The 19,333-nt window shown below is 54.3% G+C and overlaps 1 protein-coding gene across 1 annotated transcript; it reads right to left on the reverse strand.

Moving 5' to 3' along the window:
- Nucleotides 1-2,833: 2,833 nt before the first annotated feature.
- VSIG10L2 (V-set and immunoglobulin domain containing 10 like 2) lies at nucleotides 2,834-12,102 on the reverse strand. Its single transcript, XM_028125933.2, is given in 16 exon segments — nucleotides 2,834-2,931; nucleotides 3,061-3,113; nucleotides 3,192-3,216; nucleotides 3,521-3,644; nucleotides 4,313-4,491; nucleotides 4,494-4,610; nucleotides 4,971-5,247; nucleotides 5,249-5,271; nucleotides 6,706-6,818; nucleotides 6,820-6,949; nucleotides 7,887-8,120; nucleotides 9,677-9,706; nucleotides 9,709-9,953; nucleotides 10,181-10,401; nucleotides 10,403-10,533; nucleotides 12,021-12,102. Coding segments are annotated over 16 exon segments (2,082 nt in total).
- Nucleotides 12,103-19,333: the final 7,231 nt, after the last annotated feature.

Genomic DNA, 19,333 nt, shown 5'->3' on the forward strand with positions numbered 1-19,333 from the left:
AAATATAAATATATAAATATATATATATATATAAATATATATATATATATATATAATTGCCTTACCGTTGAGGAGTTATGCATTCTCCCTAACCTTGAGTTGTTCGGAACTTGTATGACCTACACCGTCACCAACAACAGTCCTGCCTGGTGTCGCTTTCCCCAGGAAGTCAGGACACAGCAGCATCTGTGGCGTGACTGCTGTGTACCAGGCTCCGTTTTCGGTGCTGCTGTGTGCTCTCTCGTTAACCCTCCCAACAAATCTCCAACACAGTCCCCCCCACCACAGAGCCTGCCTTTCAACCCGATTTACCCGGAGCCGTAATCTCAGATTACTCCTTCCAGTTTTCCAGACTGCTTTCCAAAAGCATGCGGTTCCCTCTTGCGATGGAGCCAGCCCAGTTCCGCACGCTCTCGCCCACCCCTGCCGCGTGGTTCCTCTGACTGTGACCCTGAAGCCCAGAAGTTACCCTCTGTCCCACGCGGGCAGAGCTCCGTGCTTATCACTTGGTCTTCCCGGAGTCTCCCAGTGACAGCCCTCACCACCACCACCGCCGCCGCCCCCCCGGGAACGGGATCGTCCCTGGGCTTAGTGAGCACATCTTTGGTCAGACCTCTTCATGTTCCTTCTCGTCTTAGAATTCTCTGTGGTTCTTTGTTTTAGCGTCAAACTCCGCCCCCGCTCCTGTTGTATCATTTCACTGTGTCCTTTTACCCACTAGGTACTGGTAGTCGGCTGACAGGTGCTGTGGAGGATGTACATGAACTCGCAATGTTTAAACACCTTGTGAAGTGGTCTTTTCCAAAAGCATTTCTTTCTGGGCTTTGTGTTTGTGCAGTGAGTCTGTGAAGACCACTACGTCTGTATCAGGCTGACCATGTCACAGAGAGCTCATTCCAGGTAGAGTACTGCCAGGAACTTGACCTCGTGGTGCATTCCACCTGTGTTGCTCTGTTTTTTTAAAGTAATGGCTTTGAGATGCATGTTTTTGTATCCTATTGAAAAGTGTGTTTTCTTTTCCTGAAAGTTGTAATGTTATGTTTGGAACTGTACATATTTTAAATGATGTAGCGTTGACAGGTTTTACCTGGTTGATATGACTTTATATTAAAAGAGAATGCTGCTTTCCTGTAGAGTAGCACGTGAAGATGGGGACCGTCAGATACTCCCTGTTTGTAGAAAGCTGCTTATAGCTTGTGGTCGGGGTGGGTGTACGTCTTCCTTGGAAATTCTTTGGAACTGCCATCCCCGTCCTCTCCTGAAAATCCCTATCGTACATCCCAGAGCCACGTGAGTTAATCCCTTCTGTTCTGACCGCAGAGATCCAGACCCTGAAGGAACAGGATCTAGGCCAGCAAGTGTTTTATGGGGAGGCTGGGAGAATACCTGAGCCCAGGTGTCCCCTTTGGGGGGGGTGGTAGGGATCTCTATCTCTTTGGAAGGAAGAGAGGAGGGACGGAGAGCAGCCTGAGGAGCATGGGGAGGAGTGGGCCTTCTGGCCTGCTGTCTGTGTTTACCATTCGCTTGGAGCAACATCTGTGTGAACTCCTGGGCAGACACTTAGCCTCCTCAAGAAAAGCAGCCCTGAAAGAAAAAATCAAAGTGTCTGGGCTGCTTTGAACAGACAGCCAACAGGGTCTTTGGCATGGGGTGGGGCCTTGTCATATTTCATTCCCCATGTTGAACTAAGCCTCCCTTAAACCTTAGCTCCAGTCCTGAGCGCCTTGAGAGAACTTGAAATCCCTTTTCTAATAAAGTCTGAATCTGTGAGAACCTAAGAAGCAACTTCCGTTTCTGTCTGTTTCCCGTCTCCTCTCAGGCACCACTCGTTGCTGGCAAGGTCATCCTCTGGTTCTTGCTGCTACTTCTCCTCTGAGGCCCCTGCCGAGGCAGCTTGGAGTCCCGACTCTTCTAGTCGGTTGAACAAGCATTCATTTGTGTTTCACCCAGATTTCGGGGACACAGACACACACACACACACACACACACACACACACACAGACACACACACACACACACTGGAGCCCATGAGTCATGCTGACAGCTGACAGAGTACGACTCCGGAACAGCCCCCATCCCCTGTCAGCGAGCTCCCCCCAGGCCTGGTGGCAGGCAGGAACATCTGGAATACCTCTGCTCTGTCATGTTGGCACACACTCTCGCAGTCCAGTGACTGTGCGTCCCTCTGACTGCTGCAGACTCGGGGATACCCCTCTACCAAAGCGAAAAGAGCCACAGGGACCCAGGGATGGGCACCTGACTCCACTGCCCCTCTGATGAAGCTGGTCCCTCCCGTCACCGAAGCTTGTGTTCTTGGGGAAGGAATTTGAGATTTGGGAAATCAAGAACTAGAAGGGCACATTTCTTGCTACTGTTGAATGAAGGGAGCACGTACGCTGGGCTGAGCCTCTCCCTGTGGGAGCTGCAGTTGAAATAGCCCTCTCGTAGTGACTGCATTGAGTAGGATTTATTCAGCAACTGCTCAGTTCACAGGCTTTGTGTGGAAGCGGCTAGCTTGCTCATAACGCACCAGGCACCGTGCCCAGGACCACCCTTCTCACGTGGCCTTGGACACCCGGCTTGTCTTTTCTCCACTTGTGTGTCTCCCTCATCCTTCCACCTCTCTCTGCCACAAGCTGGGCCAGGACTTTTCTTGTAACCGGGTCATTTAGAGGCCCTGCAGCTGAGCCTGGTCCTCCTGTGAAGACTGGGTATGAAGCAGGGAAAGGTAGCCAGTATCTTAGCCATCTTGGTTTTAAGACCAAGTGTGACACAGGGATCTTTCCAACTCCCACCTGTCTCGTCCATGCATATCTGGTGCTCCCCTTGGGGCTCACAGCGTTGCAGTCACAGTGATGGTGACACTAACTGGGGCATCCGTGGGTTCTTGTGCAGGATCCGAACCTGGGGTGGTGGGTGTTGGTTCGATGCCTACAAAAGACAGATGCCTTAGAGGTGTCCCAGATTGTTCTCAGGACCAGAGACTGAGCATTACGCGTGAAACTCAGGACTGTTCTCCTTACATATGAGTAATTATCTTTGGGATAAAATCATGCTCACCTGCTTGTGCCTCCAGGCCTTCCCTTGAATCCCTGTATTGGTGACTTGGCTCCCTGAGGGTGAAGCGGAAGAGTGCACCTCCCCGGCCTTCCTTTCCCCAACCCCCAGGATGACTGGGGTTCTACACTCACATGGGAACAAGCAACTGGCCAAGGCCTGTAGGAAGAAAAGAAGTTGCAGTACTTGAGCAACCCAGTGTAGGTTCCGGGAAAATAACCCTCCCTTCCCCAACAGACTGTGTGCTAGAGACCCCGGAACCCAGAGGGGGGTGGCCGCAAATGCCTAAGGTTGGGAGTCGGAGCCCAGATGGACAGCTAGCACTGGGGAGAGGTCACAGTTAAGGAAGAGCCTAGATCCCTTGCCCGGGGTGGGGGCGGGGGGGGGGGTCTGCATCTCTCCTTAGATAGGTCTAGACCTGGCCCCCTATGGAGTCAAGCAACCCTGCCCTTGAGCTTCCCACTCACAGGGGAAAGTCTCCGGTGCCAGGCAGGATACTGGAACACCAGTAGGAAGGCTACCGTTGCCACCACCACTCCTGTGCCCGCTGCACCCAGCACTGCTGGATAGACGGGGAAGGGGCTCCGCTAAGAGGGGAGAATGCTGCTTACCTGGTTTTGGAACCACTACTGAACTGGACAGCAAAGCCTTCGAGGGCAGCAAGCAGGCAATGCCCCATGGTAGGCAATCAAGGGCAATACTTACTGGACCCACAGAATCGGAGGTCAAGTCTTTCCCAAGGAAAGAAGGGCTCTGCATGCCTCGTGCTCTTGGGCTTTCGAGTCCCCAGCCAAGTCCCCCATTTCTGGCACAGAAGGCAGCAGGCCAATTATCTTGGCAGCTTGGGCCTGAAGGGAAGGACACCATGAAATACGGAGTTCCCAGAATGGAGAGGGAGCAGTGGGAAGCCGAGAGCCCACCTGTGCCCTGGGCGGTGAGACTGAGGCACAGAGTTGGGCCCCTACTCTTACTTAATCACCAGTACCCTGTGCCCCCCGCCCCCATCCCCGTTTCTTCTGATTCAAGCTGAACTGTAGCTCCTACCCCTAGGCCTGGGGCCTCCAGAGCCTCCCAGGGAGGGATGGGAAAGACAGCAGTGGAGAATGGCCTGAGGGGAGGGTGGAGGACAGGAAAGCGCCTGGGATGGAGGCAAAGGAGTGGAGTAAAGGATGCCCTGTGAGGAGGAAGATGAACCGGGGTTTGGGGTTCCGTTTTGTGGAGAAAGGGTGAGTCCCTCCACGGCGCTAGCCCCAGCGCCTGGTGTCTTCACCTCGGAGGGGTGTCCAGCCGTGCGGCGATTCAGAGCCGGGACGCGGAAGGCATAGCGGCCCCCCGGGGCCACGCCCCCCAGCCTCCGGCCCCTGCTCTCAGGCTCCCTGACTCTGGCTGCCGGCTCCCGGGCCCCGGCTCCCGGGCTTGGGACGCTGGCCCTGGCTGCCCCAGGAAGCCCGTCAGGTTCCCGGGGCCCTCGGCGGCCCACCGCAGCTGCACGTCTCACCGGTGTCTCCCGTCGGTCAGGCGGCGGATGGTGACGTTGGGAGGAGCTGGGTATCCTGGGGGTGGCGCCTGCACCGCCACAACCGCACGGCGTGCGTGCAAGCCCCGCACCCAACTTTGTTCCCGTTTCGTGGAGAGGCAAACCGAAGCGTGGCACGGGTTTCCTCATCTCTAAACTGAGCAAAAGATGATTCTGACAGCAAGGGGAACCGTTTGCCTGCGTTCGAGGGTGCGGCAGAGTCCCGTTCACATAAGCCCATCTGAGTCCGGGCTTGGGAGGGCCTGTCGGGGCCTGCGGAGCTCGCGTGTCCAAATTTTGGAGCAGAGGATTCCCGTGCCTTTCGCCCTAATTTAGGGCCACGGCTGGAGGTTGCCCCTGCCCCTCGCCACACAAACGCCCACTACCCCTGACTCGCTCCGGAGCTCCAGCAGGACGCTCCGACTGCTGTTGCCCACGGCGTTGCGGGCCACGCACTGGTAGGCGCCCCTGTGGCGCGCTGGGTCAGCATCCCGGATGCGAAGGTGGAGCTGGGCACCCTCAGGGTGCAGCATGAATCCAGGGGTGCCGGCTTCCACCTGCTGTTGCTGGGGTCCCAGCCACAGGAGCTGGGCAGGCGGCATGCCTCCCAGGAGGGTGCAGCCCAGCCAGGCCTCGCCCCCTTCCAGCACGGACACCCGGGGCTGAGCCACTGTGCCACGGAGCCAACTGCGGAGCTTCTGCGGGGACAGAGAGGGTAAGGCTGGAAGGGGTCCCCGGCGCCCGGGCTAGTGGGAAGGCTTGGGGGTGAGGTGCTGGCCAACCGTGGAGGGGAAGAGAGTGAGAAGACAGGGCTAGCGGAGTTGATAGTGAAGCTTGCCTTGGGCCAGTCTGCTGCTTCTTCCAGGATCCCATTCTATGCCCGAATCCTACCACCATCTGCTCCAAGATTCCCTGAGAATAACAATGTGCACCCATGCCCCTCAGCTACCCCACTCCTGTCTCAGCTCCCGCCGGTGGGGCCCCTGCCTTACTCACCTCTGTATTAACCGCCTCCCTCCTAGCACCTGCCATGGAGCCTCCTTCTCCCTAATGGCCCATCAGTTCCTTGCCCCGGGCACAGGACTGGGCCCAGAGCAGGTGCTTAGTTTTTATGGACTGAGTCCTAAAGACTCAGAACTTCAGGTGTCAGTGAATCTCCTAGGATGGAATTTCCAGCCCCGAGACGGAGGGAGGGAAATATTCCCAGCGGAGGGCCTCCTGGGAGCCCCGGGAGACCAAGACGTGAATCATTTTGTGAGAACCGTTATATGTACCTGCTCCTTTGTGTGCTTTTCTCACATTTTTCACTTCAATATTTAACTCTTTTTTTTTCTTGAGCTGGCAATAAATAGGACTGGCGGGGCCAGATGAAGACAGAAAGAAAGCAGACCCAAAACACATAGAGGCAGTGAGAGAGGTAGAGACCTCTGGCGCCTGAAATACCGATTGATGCGAGGCAGGAATATGATCAGGCACCTCTCATGCAAATTGATGCAAATGAGGGAGACAGAGTCCCGGGGCAGCCAGACGGGAGCTGTCCCACGGCAGGAGCCCCGGCCGCGAGTGACTCATGCTGTGGCCGGCCCACACTGCCATGTGCTGTAGCAAATCACACCAGATTCTGAGGACAGAATAGGATATAGGATACCTCATTCATAATTTTTTTATTATTATACATTGACGTAATAATATATTGGATATATTGAGTTCAATAAAACATTTCTCTTTTTTCTTTTTGCTCTTTCACATGTGGCTACTGGAAAACTTAAAATTATATATATGGCTCACATTATATTTTTACTGGACAACACAGGCCTGTGTTGTCCAGTAAAAATATAATGTGAGCCATATATATATTTTTATATATCAGACCAAATCAGACCAAACCCTCTGATCTTATGGATCGAAAAATATAATGTGAGCCATATATATATTTTTATATATCAGACCAATCAGACCAAACCCTCTGATCTTATGGATCGAAAAAAACTTGAGTCCCCGGGAGATGAGATGACTCGGTCTCCTGACTCACTCCGCATTCTGGCACAGACAGCCCCCCGAGCCCCTCCTCCTGGTTCCAAAGGGCTGCTCTCCTGCCTCCACCCCAGAACCAAGCCACCAGCCCGGTTCACCCAGCTGGAGCTGGCAGGGGGGGTCCGGGACCCTGAGCCGGTGAGTGCCCCGGCCGGTGAACTCTCGGCCAGCCAGGTCTCCCTGAGCCTGCAGGAGGTGGACGGCCAGCGAGGGGCTGCTGCCGTCCGTCCAGCCAGCTCAGCAGGGCAGGGGGCTCGCCTCCCAGCCACTCACAGCTCAGCATGATGAACTGGTCTCCGACTGTGGCTGTGGTCCAGCAGGTGGGGCTTCAGAGGGGACCCTCTGGAGGGGAATGATGGCTCAGCATGGCCCTACAGGAGGAAGAGGGGCTTGGTAGGCCTAGCCCTTCCCTCCCTCCTTCCTTCCTTCCTCCCTTCCCTCCTTCCCCCCATCCTCCCTTCCTTCCTCGCTTCCCGCCTTCCTTCGTTTATTCACATTTTCATGTATTTATTTGAGAGAGAGAGAGAGAGAGAGCACAAGTAGGAGGGGCAGAGGGAGAGGGAGAGACTCTCAAGGAGACTCCATACTGAGTGCAGAGCCCTCTGAGGGGCTCAGATCTCATGACCCCGAGATCATGACCTGAGCTAAAACCAAGAGTCAGACACTTGGCCAACTGAGCCACCCAGGTGCCCCCCTTCCTTCATTTATTGCTTCACTCACTCATTCCCCCACTGACTCAGTGACACATTCATTCGTTCATTCACCACTTATGGAGGGCTGACCGTGTGCCAGAGAAATCGTGGGAACGACACCAAGGACAAGATTATAATATAATTTGATGAATGCTAGAGTACACGTACAGAGACAAACCGGGGCTTCAGGGAGGAGGACTTTGAAAATAGGCTGGCATTTGAACTTCGTCTTGGGAGGTGGATAGAAGTTTTCAAAGCAGAGAGAAAGCTAAAGGCACATTTCAAGACCAACCAACATGCAAGAGGGCAGTAATAGTGTGAGGTCAATGACAGCCTGCTGCCCCTGGAGGCCGGGAGACAGGAGGGTGTCACGGGGCTCCAAGCCCAAGCTGCAGAGGACAGGGCAGTGTGGTGGAGACTGGACTGGAGCGGAGAGCAGTTGGGAGGGAGGTCTGAGCTGAGTGCTGCCCATCTCCTTGTTACATGGCAAGTCTTGGAGTCCAATGCCCCTCGAGGGCTCTCCCCTGGCCCCCACCCACACCTCTGCCTGGAACATCAGAGCCCTGCTGTGTCCTGAGTCCACTCACACAGCGTGATCCTGCAGAGGGTGGGCAGCGCCAGGGCTGGGGGCCGGCCAGCACAGGTGAAAACACTGCCATTTGGGAGCTGCATGGCTGGCTGACTCCAGGTGACGTTGCTAAGGGCGGTAGGGCCGGTTCCCTGGGGCCCTTCCCACTGCAGCGGGGCAGTTGGAAGCCTCCCAGGCCAGGTGCAGACCAAAGTCACAGCCCCGAGGATGGGAAGCATCGCACAGGAGGGATCTGGGTGGAGAAGTGGGTGAGGATGGGGCTGGACAGACTTCGCTACCAGTGCACCATGGTCCCGAGGCCCACCCGGGGGGCCCAGAGGTCACAGGGTGAAGGATAGGAGAAGTAGGGAGAAGTGGGTGGGTGGGGAAAGATGGATTCCTCTGAGGGGCTGGTGAGCGAAGAGCTGAGCTCTCAGGTCAGGGGGGCAGGGGCTGAGTGGGTGAGCAGGAGTTCGGAGTCCCTGAGGAATCCCAGAGGCCCTTGGAAGCCCCCACCTGGGAAGGTTCCCTCCTCCATGGTCCTGAGTTTGCAATCCCACAAACCACCACCCACAAGACAAGACGTCGCTAGTCCTGGCTTTTTAAATCCTCTAGACCAGCATTGTCCAACAGATATATACGAGCCACAGATTTTTAAAATTTTCCAGTAGCCAAATCCTGAAAAGAAAAAATAAACCCAACCAAGCAAAAAGCACCAATGGGTTTTAATAATTTTAATAATATTTTGTATTTAACCAAATACATCCAGAATGTTATTTCAATGTGTAATCGATTATAAAAATTATTGATGAGCTATTTGACTATTTTATGTTCTTTTTTAGACTAAGTCTCCAAAATCCAGCGTGCATTTGGTAGGCTGAGCACAGCTGTTTGATTCGGGCAAATCTGCCGCGCTCGGAGCCACGCGAACGGCAGCCACGTTGGACAGCGTAGCTCTAGGCCATCCTGGTCTCCTTCCTTCTCACAGACTTCTCATTCCATTTTTAAATTACTTTTTTTTTAATTTGCAAAAGTTCATTAGCTTTATTTGTTCTCTTTACTGAAAGAACTTTTGTCCACTCTTGTATTCGGTTGCTACTTCTTTCTCCTTGCTTGTTTTGGGGTTCCTTGTAAGTTCTGAGAAGTGATCCTTTGTTTGCTCTTCATGTGCTTTATTTTTTTTTAATTTTATTTATTTATTTGAGAGAAAGAGAGAGTGCAGGAGCAGGGGAAGGGGCAGAGGGAGAGGGAGAAGCAGATTCCTCGCTGAGTAAGGAGCCCGACGTGGGGCTCTATCCCAGGAGCCTGGGATCATGACCTGAGCCGAAGGCAGACGCTGAACCAACTGAGCCCCCCAGGCGCCCCTCTTCAAGTGCTTTAAAGACAGACTTCTGATTTCTAACTTGAGTCTCTCAGCCTTTGACTTGGGACCGACTTGCTGCCTCCCTGCCCACTGCTCCCTGGTTTCCTGAGGGTTCAGTTGGTCCCTGCCAGGCCTTCCGGCTCAACCCAAAGGCAGGCTCCATGGGCCACCCCTTTTACCATAATTATAGGTAAAATTGTGACTCTGAATGTATGCTCATTTTCCTGGGAAGAGGGGCTCACGACCTGGAAAAGGCTGGAACCCCTGTACTAGATCCGTTTCTGGTCCCAGGGGGTACAGTGCCCTGAGGTTCTCGCTTACTGGAGCCGCTCAGCGGGCTGGGGCATTGCTGGGGGCCCTGCGGTGTGTCGGGAGGCAGGGTGCAGATGGGAAGGTAGGGGCCAGCCCTGACCACACCCCCGCCCCCCCTCCCCAGTCTGACTCACAGATGACATCAGGGAAGGTCCCATCACTCTCAGCCGGTTGACAGCATTGTGTGCACTGCATATGTACCAGCCCAGGTGTGTCCTGTTGATCGGGTCTAGCTGAAGCCATCACTCCATCACCTCCACCAGCTCCTCCTCCAGGCCTCGAGGTGCCTGATGTCGCCAGGCAAACGTCACAGGCTCTGTGCCCTCCCAGACTGCACATGTGGCCACCACAGAGGTCCCCTCCACGGGGGACAGGTCGCTCAGCCTCACCCAAGGCTTTGATACGGGCACAGGCCAGAGGCAGGAGAGGCCCTGCATTTGTTACTACAGACCCATGCCCGGCTGGGGGGTTGGCCTGCCCACAGGGCCCTGGCCCTCTGTTCCCTGTGAGTCCAGGTGTTCTCCGTCCCTGGACGTGAGGCCCTGTGGAACGTGGGCCCAGCCCCATGCAACGGGAAGCACATGCAAGTAGAGGCAAAGCAACTCAGGTCAGCCAGGTCCCAGTTAGGCCCCTCACCCAGCACGGCCAGAGTGAGGCCGGAGTAGGGGGTGTGCAGCCGGCCCCTGGCCGAGTGCAGGGCCTGGCATGGGAAGCGGCCTCAGGCACCCTCCTGCAGCTCCCGCAGACTCTTGGCCCCCAGAGCCAAGGCCCCGGCCTCCACCTTGGACTCCGTTCCATTGGTGACAGCCACAGGCCGGGGAGTCAGCGAGCCCAGGGGAGTGAAGCTCCAGAAGACCACTGGCGGTGGAGCGGGGGGGGGGGGGTCGGGGTGAGGGTCCGGAGCCACAGGCCAGCTCCACAGAGCCACCCCGCACTCCTTGAATGGACGTGGCCTCCTAGTCAGGGGCTCGGTGGGTCAGGCGGGGCTGCCCTAGGGACAGAGCGGCGATGCAGGACATCGGGGCTGGGCTGGGCTCTCCTCCTTCCCCTCCTTGGGCCCCTCCTCCTTCTCCTCTGAGTTGGTGGGGAAGAGACGGTTTCTGAGTGAGCTTCGGAGTTTCCTGTCTGTGCTGAGGGAGCTGGCGGCCTGGGGGAATCCTTGACTGAGGTCAGGGAACAGACTGGAGCTGAGGCTCCCATCCCCTGTGCCATCAGACCAGTGTGGGGGCTTGATAAAAATAAATACTCCGGGCTTCATCCCAGACCACAGAGTCAGCATCCCCAGGGCATCGGGGCCCAGGAATCTGTATTTTTAACAAGCTTCCGGAAGTCAATCTGATGATCAGCCCAAGATTGGGAGTTCTGCACGGCCACTGGCAATTCAGGTTCTGGGGGTCTCTGTGTAAAGATTCTACGGGGGATTCCAGACCCACTACAGAAGAGAAAGGTGACACCAGCCTGCCGTCAGCCCATCCAGCATTCAGTGGTCAACTGCCAATTATGGGGTGCCTGCCCCGTACCAGGTGCCAGGGTTAACGATGACAAATGAGCTGCCCCATCCCTGCTCCCTGGAGCTTTCAGTCTGTCGGGGAGTGTGACATTAGTCATTACGGTGTTCTTTTCTGCTCAGGACCTAGCATGGAACCCCAGCATGTGCCTGAGCCCCACATTCTCCTGTCCCCCCGTGGCCAGGTAACTATAAGGTGCAGAGCTTCAGCACACATGGACGACAATAAATGCCTCAGATGACAAACAAGGCACAGGAATGATTCACACTAGCTTCCATTTGTTGAATGCCTCCTTTGTGTGAGGCCCTGCACCCGCGTTACCTTTACCCAGTAATCACATCCCCCTCAGACTCTGAGCATGAAGTCACTTCATCTAGAACCACACGGTAGGTGGTGGAGCTGGGAGTGGAGCCTAGCTCCCGATCTCAGGCTCTCCCCACTGCTCGCAGCTTCTCCGGAGAGAGAAGAGAAGAAGAGAAGACAGGCATTAAGCTGGAGGGGAGGGACCGAGGGCAAAATTCTGCCATTCACTTGATCAAGAACAACACTTAACCCGGAAGGAAGCTGCTTCTTCCCAACCCTGTGGACACTGCTCTGGCCCAAGCTACCAGCATCTCTCAGCTAGACTGTTGGTCTCCCAAGGGCTCTCAGCAACCTGAAGACCATCCACTTTGGAGGGAACAGTTGGAAGCCCAGATCTGACCATGTCGCTCCATGCTTACTACCCGACAGGGACCGTCGGGACAACCCCAGACTTGGGAGGGTAAGGCAGCATGCTCTCTCTGCTCCAGCCCTGCCTCCCCTGCCTGGCATAGAGTGGTCACTCAGGGCACGCGGGCTAAGGTCTAGTGGATAAACAAAGTTGATGGACTTCATTGAATGGCCACGCAAGTGTTAAAGGGAGATCCCGAGGAAGGCAGGCGGAGAAATAGCAGGATGTGAGTGGGGAATGGGCCTGAGTGTCACTCACCGGAGGCCCCCACATGCAGAAGGCAGAGGGGTGTCAACAGCAGGAGCCAGAGAGGTCTGGGCAGAGCCCTCAGACCCACCATGGCTTCATCTCCCCGGGTGGCTGTCCATCTGGGGCTCCTGCCTGACACTCGGCACTCTCTCTCCAGAGCAAAGCCCAGCCCCGGAAGGATTGGGGGTCTGGCTCGGGTTGCCAACCTCAGCCTTCTGCCACCTCCACCCCCGCTCTCCTGTTACCCTCACTGGCCCGATGACAAGTGAATTATTTACCAGATGATTCACTCCATTCATAATGCGGAGTTGGGGAGGGCAAGACCTGGCGGGGACAGATCTACGGGACACCCCCTGAGCTCCCTGCATTTTCATTTTAATGATAGTATAAAATTAGTCACTGAGGGACGCCTGGGTGGCTCAGTCGGTCAAGCGGCTGCCTTCGGCTCAGGTCATGATCGCAGGGTCCTGGGATGGAGTCCTGCATCGGGCTCCTTGCTCAGCGGGGAGCCTGCTTCTCCCTCTGCCTGCAGCTCCCCCTGCTTGTGTTCTCTCTCTCTGACAAGTAAATAAATAAAATCTTTAAAAAATAAAATAAAATAAAATAAAATAAAATAAAATAAAATAATAAAATAAAATAAAACAAAATAAGTCACTGAGCATAGAGTTGAAAGAGGCCCCAGTCTCAGCGAGTCCAGCCACCTGCCCGGCGTGGGAGCCCTGCTTGCAGTCCTCCAGACCTCAGCGTCGAGGAGATTCAAACACACCTTCAAATGCCCTTCCTCCCCTCTGTGTTTTGCTCACGTTTTGTTGGGAGAAGCTGGTAGAGGGTGGAAGGAGCTCGGGGGTGAAACACAATGCCAGAGTTCGGGTTTGACTGATGGACTACGAAACTAGGAAATTTCTGAATCTCTGAACTTTCAGAATCTCTGAACTTTCATTTCTTTCCAGATAAATGGGGATAATAACACCTCCTTTCTTGTAAAGATGATTGTGGATATCACGTGAAAACTTTGTATTAGCATATGAGAGCCTTCTTGGGTGCTAGTAATGTCCTATTTCTTGACTTGGGTCGGGGTTACAGTTCATCAAGCTGTACATTTTTGTTGTATAAACTTTTACAAATGTTTGATAAAATTCTCTCTCTCTTGCACGGACACACGTACACTTGCACACATGCACGCACGCACTAGGGCAAACAGTGCCCAGCATGTAGTCGGTGCACCATCCTTCACTTCCCCGGTCAGATCTGATCTACGAAGTGCAGACCCTGATGCTGGAGCAGAGACCAGCTCTCCCGCTTCCCTGGCGGTCTCTGACAGACAGCCTGACATGAGGTCAGTTTTCCATCCTCTGGGGTTGGGTATAGGGTGAGATTCCCGGACCCCAGTGAGATGGGGGTTCTGATGTCTGGTGTCAGGTTCATCAGGGCTCAGCTGGGACAGGAGCTGAGTGCCCCGCAGGCTCCTCCTGGGCCCAGAGGTGCCCACCATGGCTCTCTCGGCTTCTCACTTGTCCTAGGCTAGTGGACAGACCCCTGTCCCACTCTCATTGAACCCTTCCATGCCCTCCTTAGGGTCATGAGCCCCTAGTCCCTCCTAACTTGGCTTCGAACAGAATGGCAGATGGTCCCTGAGATATAGGCTCCCATGTAAGGGAGATTCTGGAAGGGAGAGTCAGGGAAGAAGGTGTATTAGGACTCTCCAGAGAAACAGAACTGATAGGATGTGTGTGTGTATAGAAAAAGAGATTTATTATAAGATCTGCAGTCAGCAAGCTGACAGAGACCCAGCAGGGCCTATGATGTAAGTTCCAGTTTGAAAACTGGCAAGCTTCAGACCAAGAAGAGCTGATGCTTCAGTCCTAGTCCAAAGGCAGAAAAGGACTGATATCTCAGCTCAAAGCAGTCAGGCAGAAGGAGTGCTCTCTTATTTGGGGGAAGGTCAACCTTTTTGTTCTATCCGGGCCTTCAACTGATTGGATGAGGCCCACCCACATGGTATGGATGGGGGCAATCTGCTTTACTTAGTCCACCCATTCAAATGTTAATCTCTTCTAGAAACACCTTCACAGACACACTCAGAATAATGTTTGACCCAGTATCTGGCCACCCCGTGGCCCAGTGACGTTGACATATAAAATTAGCCTTCCCCCCGCCCCCGGCCAGGGCAGAGCTGCAGTCCCATCTGGAAGGGAAGAGGAGGCATGACCAGAATGGGAGAGCAGGTCCAGGTCTCCTGTCTCTGATGCTGTGGGAGCTCAGGGACCAGGAGAGGCAAGGTCTTCCATTTTGGAAAGACAAGAAAGTACAGTGGTCAGAACATAGCTTTGCCTCTCCATTATCATGTGATCTTAGCATGTAACTTATCCCCTCTGAGCCTGAGAAGAATAAATGAGGTTATGCACATAGAGCACCTGCCTATTAAAATTATTTATGCGCCTTGACCTGAAGAATGTGAACAATTAATTCAACAAACATTTCTTGAGCATCTGCTAAGTGCAAGGCACCATGCTGTATATGGCAGGACCCCTCCCTTTCTCCCTACTCCTCTTTCCCAAAAAACGTCAGCCAAGCCAGGGTAACCTGGTACTGTGCTTTGCTCTGGGCATGCTCAGGGCCTAGGCCCAGGGGCAGGTGAGGCTGTAGGCCCCCCAGGTTTTGGTGCCTGCTTCCCATCTTCCCCTCCTGCTCAAGTGGACGCAGGCCCCCTCACTGTGGGGCTTCCATTGACAGCCTACCTGTGTCCCAAGGGCTCACATCAACACCTGCATCATTGCTGTGGGAGATCCTGGAGGGAGGAAGAGGGGATGGTGTGGAGTTAGGAGCGATGAGAGGCCAACAGTGGAGTATTCTCCCAGCTCAACTTAGAAGAGAAGAGGTTACAAGGATGGACTTGAGGATCCAGACTCTTGAGTTGAGTGGAGATTTTGGAGAACCAGGCTGAGGGCTCTGAATGGGTGAGATCTGCAGCCTTCTGGGAAGATGGCCCTTCAGCCCTCCAGTTGACCAACAGTGGGTGGGCACCACAAGAGCCACGTGACCCTGGGCAAGCAACGCGCCCTGAGCTTCCTTGTCTGCATCTTTCAAGAGAGCATAATACTGACTACACTTTCAAGTTTTTGGACAGGTAAGATGCGACCACACATATCAAGCACCTTGTAAGCACCTAGGACCTAGCATACACTCAATAAACATTCATTCTTGCCCTCTTTCTGTTTAGGGTGAACTAGAATCTGCTTCCCTCATACTTCTAATGTCTGGGTTGAGTTCTTTCACCGAAACTTGGCAAAACTATTCATTACCCCCTTCCAAATGAAAGTCATTCGAAATTTGAAACAGCGTGTCCAGGCTTTTTATTCTCTGCCTGAATAATAATACGAGTTACCATTTCTCGCCCGGCACGTGCTGTGTTCTCCACACTCCATGTAATAGTATTGCTCTCCACATTTTACCAACGGGCTCAGGCCCTCTCCACTGTTTCCCCCGAGCGCCCCTTGTAGCTTCACCCTTTTGGCTGTTCTCCAGCTGGTCCCCACCTGAGACTGTCCCCTCCGGGCTGGTCAGGGGCCTGTGGAACCGCTAGGGCCCTTTTCTCTCTGACAAGAAGACTCAAAATCCCTCTCCAGTCACATACTGTGTTGGAGTTTTGTTTCTCCATCCAGTTAACATTTATTTCTGCATGCCTGCGTCCTCACCCAGGCCTACGAGGAAGTCTGGACAGAACTTTGTATTCTGAGAGGAAATGGCGGCTCCATGGGGGCTCCCCAGGTCTTTTGAGGAGGTAGTGGTCTGGCAACAACGGGCGCTCAGGTTTCCGGGCTGTCGCCTCACTTTCTGGCAGACGTGGGCCTCACTATGGGCAGCGGCGTGTCCCGCTGCTCCAGCCGGTTGTGACCATTCTGAATCCTGGTTCTGAAACCTCAGGCTTTGGGGCGAGCAGAGGGTGGAAGGAGAGGGACAGCTAGCCTGGAGCAGAGGAAGCAGATGCTCCTGGAAATAAATAGCTTTTCCACGTGTGTCCATGTGTGCCTTGTCGGAGGCCCCCTGGGGAGCCCGGCAGGAGATGAGCCGAGGACTGGAGAGGAAATGGGCCAGAGGCTCCGCAGCCCTACACGGCTCCCACTGTGTTCCTGGCTGAGAGGAGGAGGGGAAGGGCAAGAGGGACAGAGGGCCCTGCAGGGGTCACTGCTTAGTCACTTTGTTAACTGCTCTTTGGAGACCAGAGAGGAAATGAATGAGGCCCTAGATAGAGGGGTGAAGAAAGGGAGACCAGCAGACCAGGGCGGGCAGACAGGGGAGGCAGGGGAGGACGAGATCGAGGTGCAGCGATGGTGGCTAGAGCCCCTCCTGGGGCACAAGAAGGAGGCCTGGTTTCCATGCCAGTTCTGCCTGGTAGCTAACCCTCCTTCTGTCTGCTTTACCATTCCCGGAGACTTTCACAGCCAGCTACCCTCCCCCTCACCGTGCCACTGTGCGCAGGACACTCTGTTTCTCCAGGTCTCTGTTTCCCGATCCGTTAAAAACGGGGTTGTCATGCTGGCCCAGGGGCTTCTCGGGGCTGTTGTAAGAGCTGGAGGAGTGGGTGCACGGAGCACTGTGCAAACATGGGGGTGTGGAAAGAGCAGAGCTTGGAACCAGGTCAGTGTTCAGATCCCAGCTCTGTGGCCCACCAGCCGAGGCACCCCCAAGCACGTTCCTTCCCCACTGCAGGTCTCAGGTCTTCCCTGGAAATGAGGCTGATTCGTTATGAGACAATGCTAGAGAAAGGTTCTGTTTTGTGAGATAATGGTTTTGCAATTACGTAAGACAATGTTTCTACTTTTCTTAATACTGTAACATTTGGGGATGAGATGTAAGGGTGTCTTCCTTTACTCTATGAGACTTCTGCAAAAATGAAACAGATGAAGCTTTAGCCAGGTCTTCCGTTCTGTGTTGCCTCGAGGATGTTTGCAGAGCAGATGCAAAAGCTGCCTTAGGGGCGCCTGGGTGGCTCAGTTGGTTGGGCGACTGCCTTTGGCTCAGGTCATGGTCCTGGAGTCCCGGGATCGGGTCCCGCATCGGGCTCCCTGCTCGGCGGGGAGTCTGCTTCTCCCTCTGACCTGACCCTCCCCCTCTCATGTGCTCTTTCTCTCTCATTCTCTCTCTCAAATAAATAAATAAAATCTTTAAAAAAAAAAAAAAGCTGCCTTAGGGATGCCTGGGTGGCTCAGTCGTTAAGCGTCTGCCTTCGGCTCAGGCCATGGTCCCAGGGTCCTGGGGTCGAGCCCCGCATTGGGCTCCAAGCTCGGCGGGAAGCCTGCTTCTCCCTCTCCCCCTCCTCCTGCTTGGGTTCCCTCTCTCGCTGTCTCTCTCTGTCAAATAAGTAAATAAAGTCTTAAAAAAAAAAAAAAGCTGCTTCATCCCCAAGTTAACATTTTTTTATTTTTTTAGAAGCATGAAATCACTGAAAAGTTGTGTTAGGTGTTCTCCGTGAAGTGGTAAGACGGAGTAAGGAGCATGCCTTTGGTGGCAGGTGAAGAGACTTCCCTGAGTTTGGGGAGAGGTCAGAGGTCCCTGGGTCCCTGGGAGAGGATGAACCTTGAGAGGCCAGGCCCATGACTCACAAGGGCAGAGAAAAGGAAAGCCCCCCAGAGCTCGGCCACTGAAAAGGTCAGCAGCAACCACAATGGGCCCGGGGTTAGAACCGTCTCCCTATTTCTGGTACTTTGTACATAAGCCTCGATGATTCTGGTGGGGCTCTGGTGTGGGGGCAGGATCCCAGGAATGGAGTCAGCTTTAGTTGAATTTAATAGAGTGAGATTCACACCCACCTCCCTGCTATGACGATCATGTTGCCACAGTAATTACTATGAAATAGACCAGAGCCGGGGGCATGACGCCAGGCAACAGTGTGTGCGGCTCCCTGTTTCAGGGACAGGAACTTAGGAATGGTTGAGGTCCCTCCCCAGAAAAGGTTCCAGGCTCTTCCCCACCGTAGCTGGCAAAGGGGCTCCCGCCATGCCTGGAGTCATGGCAGGAGACACGTTGCCGTGGCTCAGGGCCTGGTGAGAGAACTTGGCCTTGTCTGGACCCAGTAGGTATCTGTCTGGACAGGGCCAGCAGAGCTGGCCGGGCACTTGAAGTCCATGGATGAAGCCAGGGCCCAAGGAAACCGCTTGTCTCGCCCTCTCCATCTGCAGGCCTGGCCAGCACCTCTCTCCCGCTCCCATGCCCTGGCCCCCCACCCCCGGCCCAAACCTGGCGAGATTCTCCAAGTTCCCTGGCTGGGGAGCAGGAAGGAGTAGGGAGTTTCCAGAATGTCTCTGTAGAGCTCCTGGGGGAGGCTTGCAAACTGGAAATTGTCAGCCATCTCCTTGACAACCAGCGGCCAAATAATTCTGGGAAAGGAGGAGGGAGGAGAGTTCCCTGCGGGGTGGCCAAGAGAAGCAACCCTCAGCCCCCAGAAAACTTCCATTCCCCCTTACCTGTGTCAGTTGGGGTCCAGTCAGGAGACAGAAATCACACCAGTCAGTAGAAAAAAGGATAAAGAATTGATAACTAGTGCTCAGGTGTCCTCGGGAAACCAGATGAAGAGGTTGCCGCTACTAGCCCTTAGACATTTGAGGAGGGACCCAGAGCTCTGGGGAGGAGGCTCTGCATGGGAAGGAAGGACCTCTGGGCTTGTGCCCAGACTCCGAGGAAGGGGCACCTGGAGGAGGAGTGTGGGGTGCGTGGTGGATGGTGAAGCTGTGAGTGTTGGAGAAGCTGCAAGCATTCAGCTGCTATCTCGGGACGGGCCTGCTGCTGGGGTGAAGGTGGTTGGGGTTCTGCTTACAGGGAACACTCAGATGCAAAGGGAAGGAACGTGTTCACCCTTCCTCCTCTGGCCCGCAAGCCTCCCTCTAGTGGCTCTGGTCACAAGGATCAAATAGGGAACAGCAGGCAAGCAGAAATGGGATTCGCAGGGCCCAAGGCCACCTTCCCAAAGCAGTGTATCGAGGATAGGTCTGGAGCTGAGAAGCCAGAACCTTAAAGTGTTATGAGTCACTGCAGTGTGGGAAATTCCGGTCTTCCAGCCCCAGCTTTACTGAAAAGAGCTGTGCCGAGCACATAGTAGATGTACATCTAATATCGTCCAGCCTCTGCCATGGTTGATTCCTGAGCGCGCACATGGGCAGGCTTTCCCGGACTTACTCTGGCTTGTCTTGAAAAGTTACCGACATTCACGGGCTGTGACAGCTGGAAAGGACGTGTATAATCTTAACAATGAAAACAATGAAAAATTAGGTAAGAGCGGCCTTAGGAACACTGACTCTAAATCACTGTGATCAAATCATACATTA

This window comes from Eumetopias jubatus, unplaced genomic scaffold (assembly GCF_037043125.1).
Source record: "Eumetopias jubatus isolate StellerSeaLion01/CBP00866 unplaced genomic scaffold, mEumJub1_p1.0 scaffold_13, whole genome shotgun sequence".
In the NCBI taxonomy this organism is placed as follows: Eukaryota; Metazoa; Chordata; class Mammalia; order Carnivora; family Otariidae; genus Eumetopias; species Eumetopias jubatus.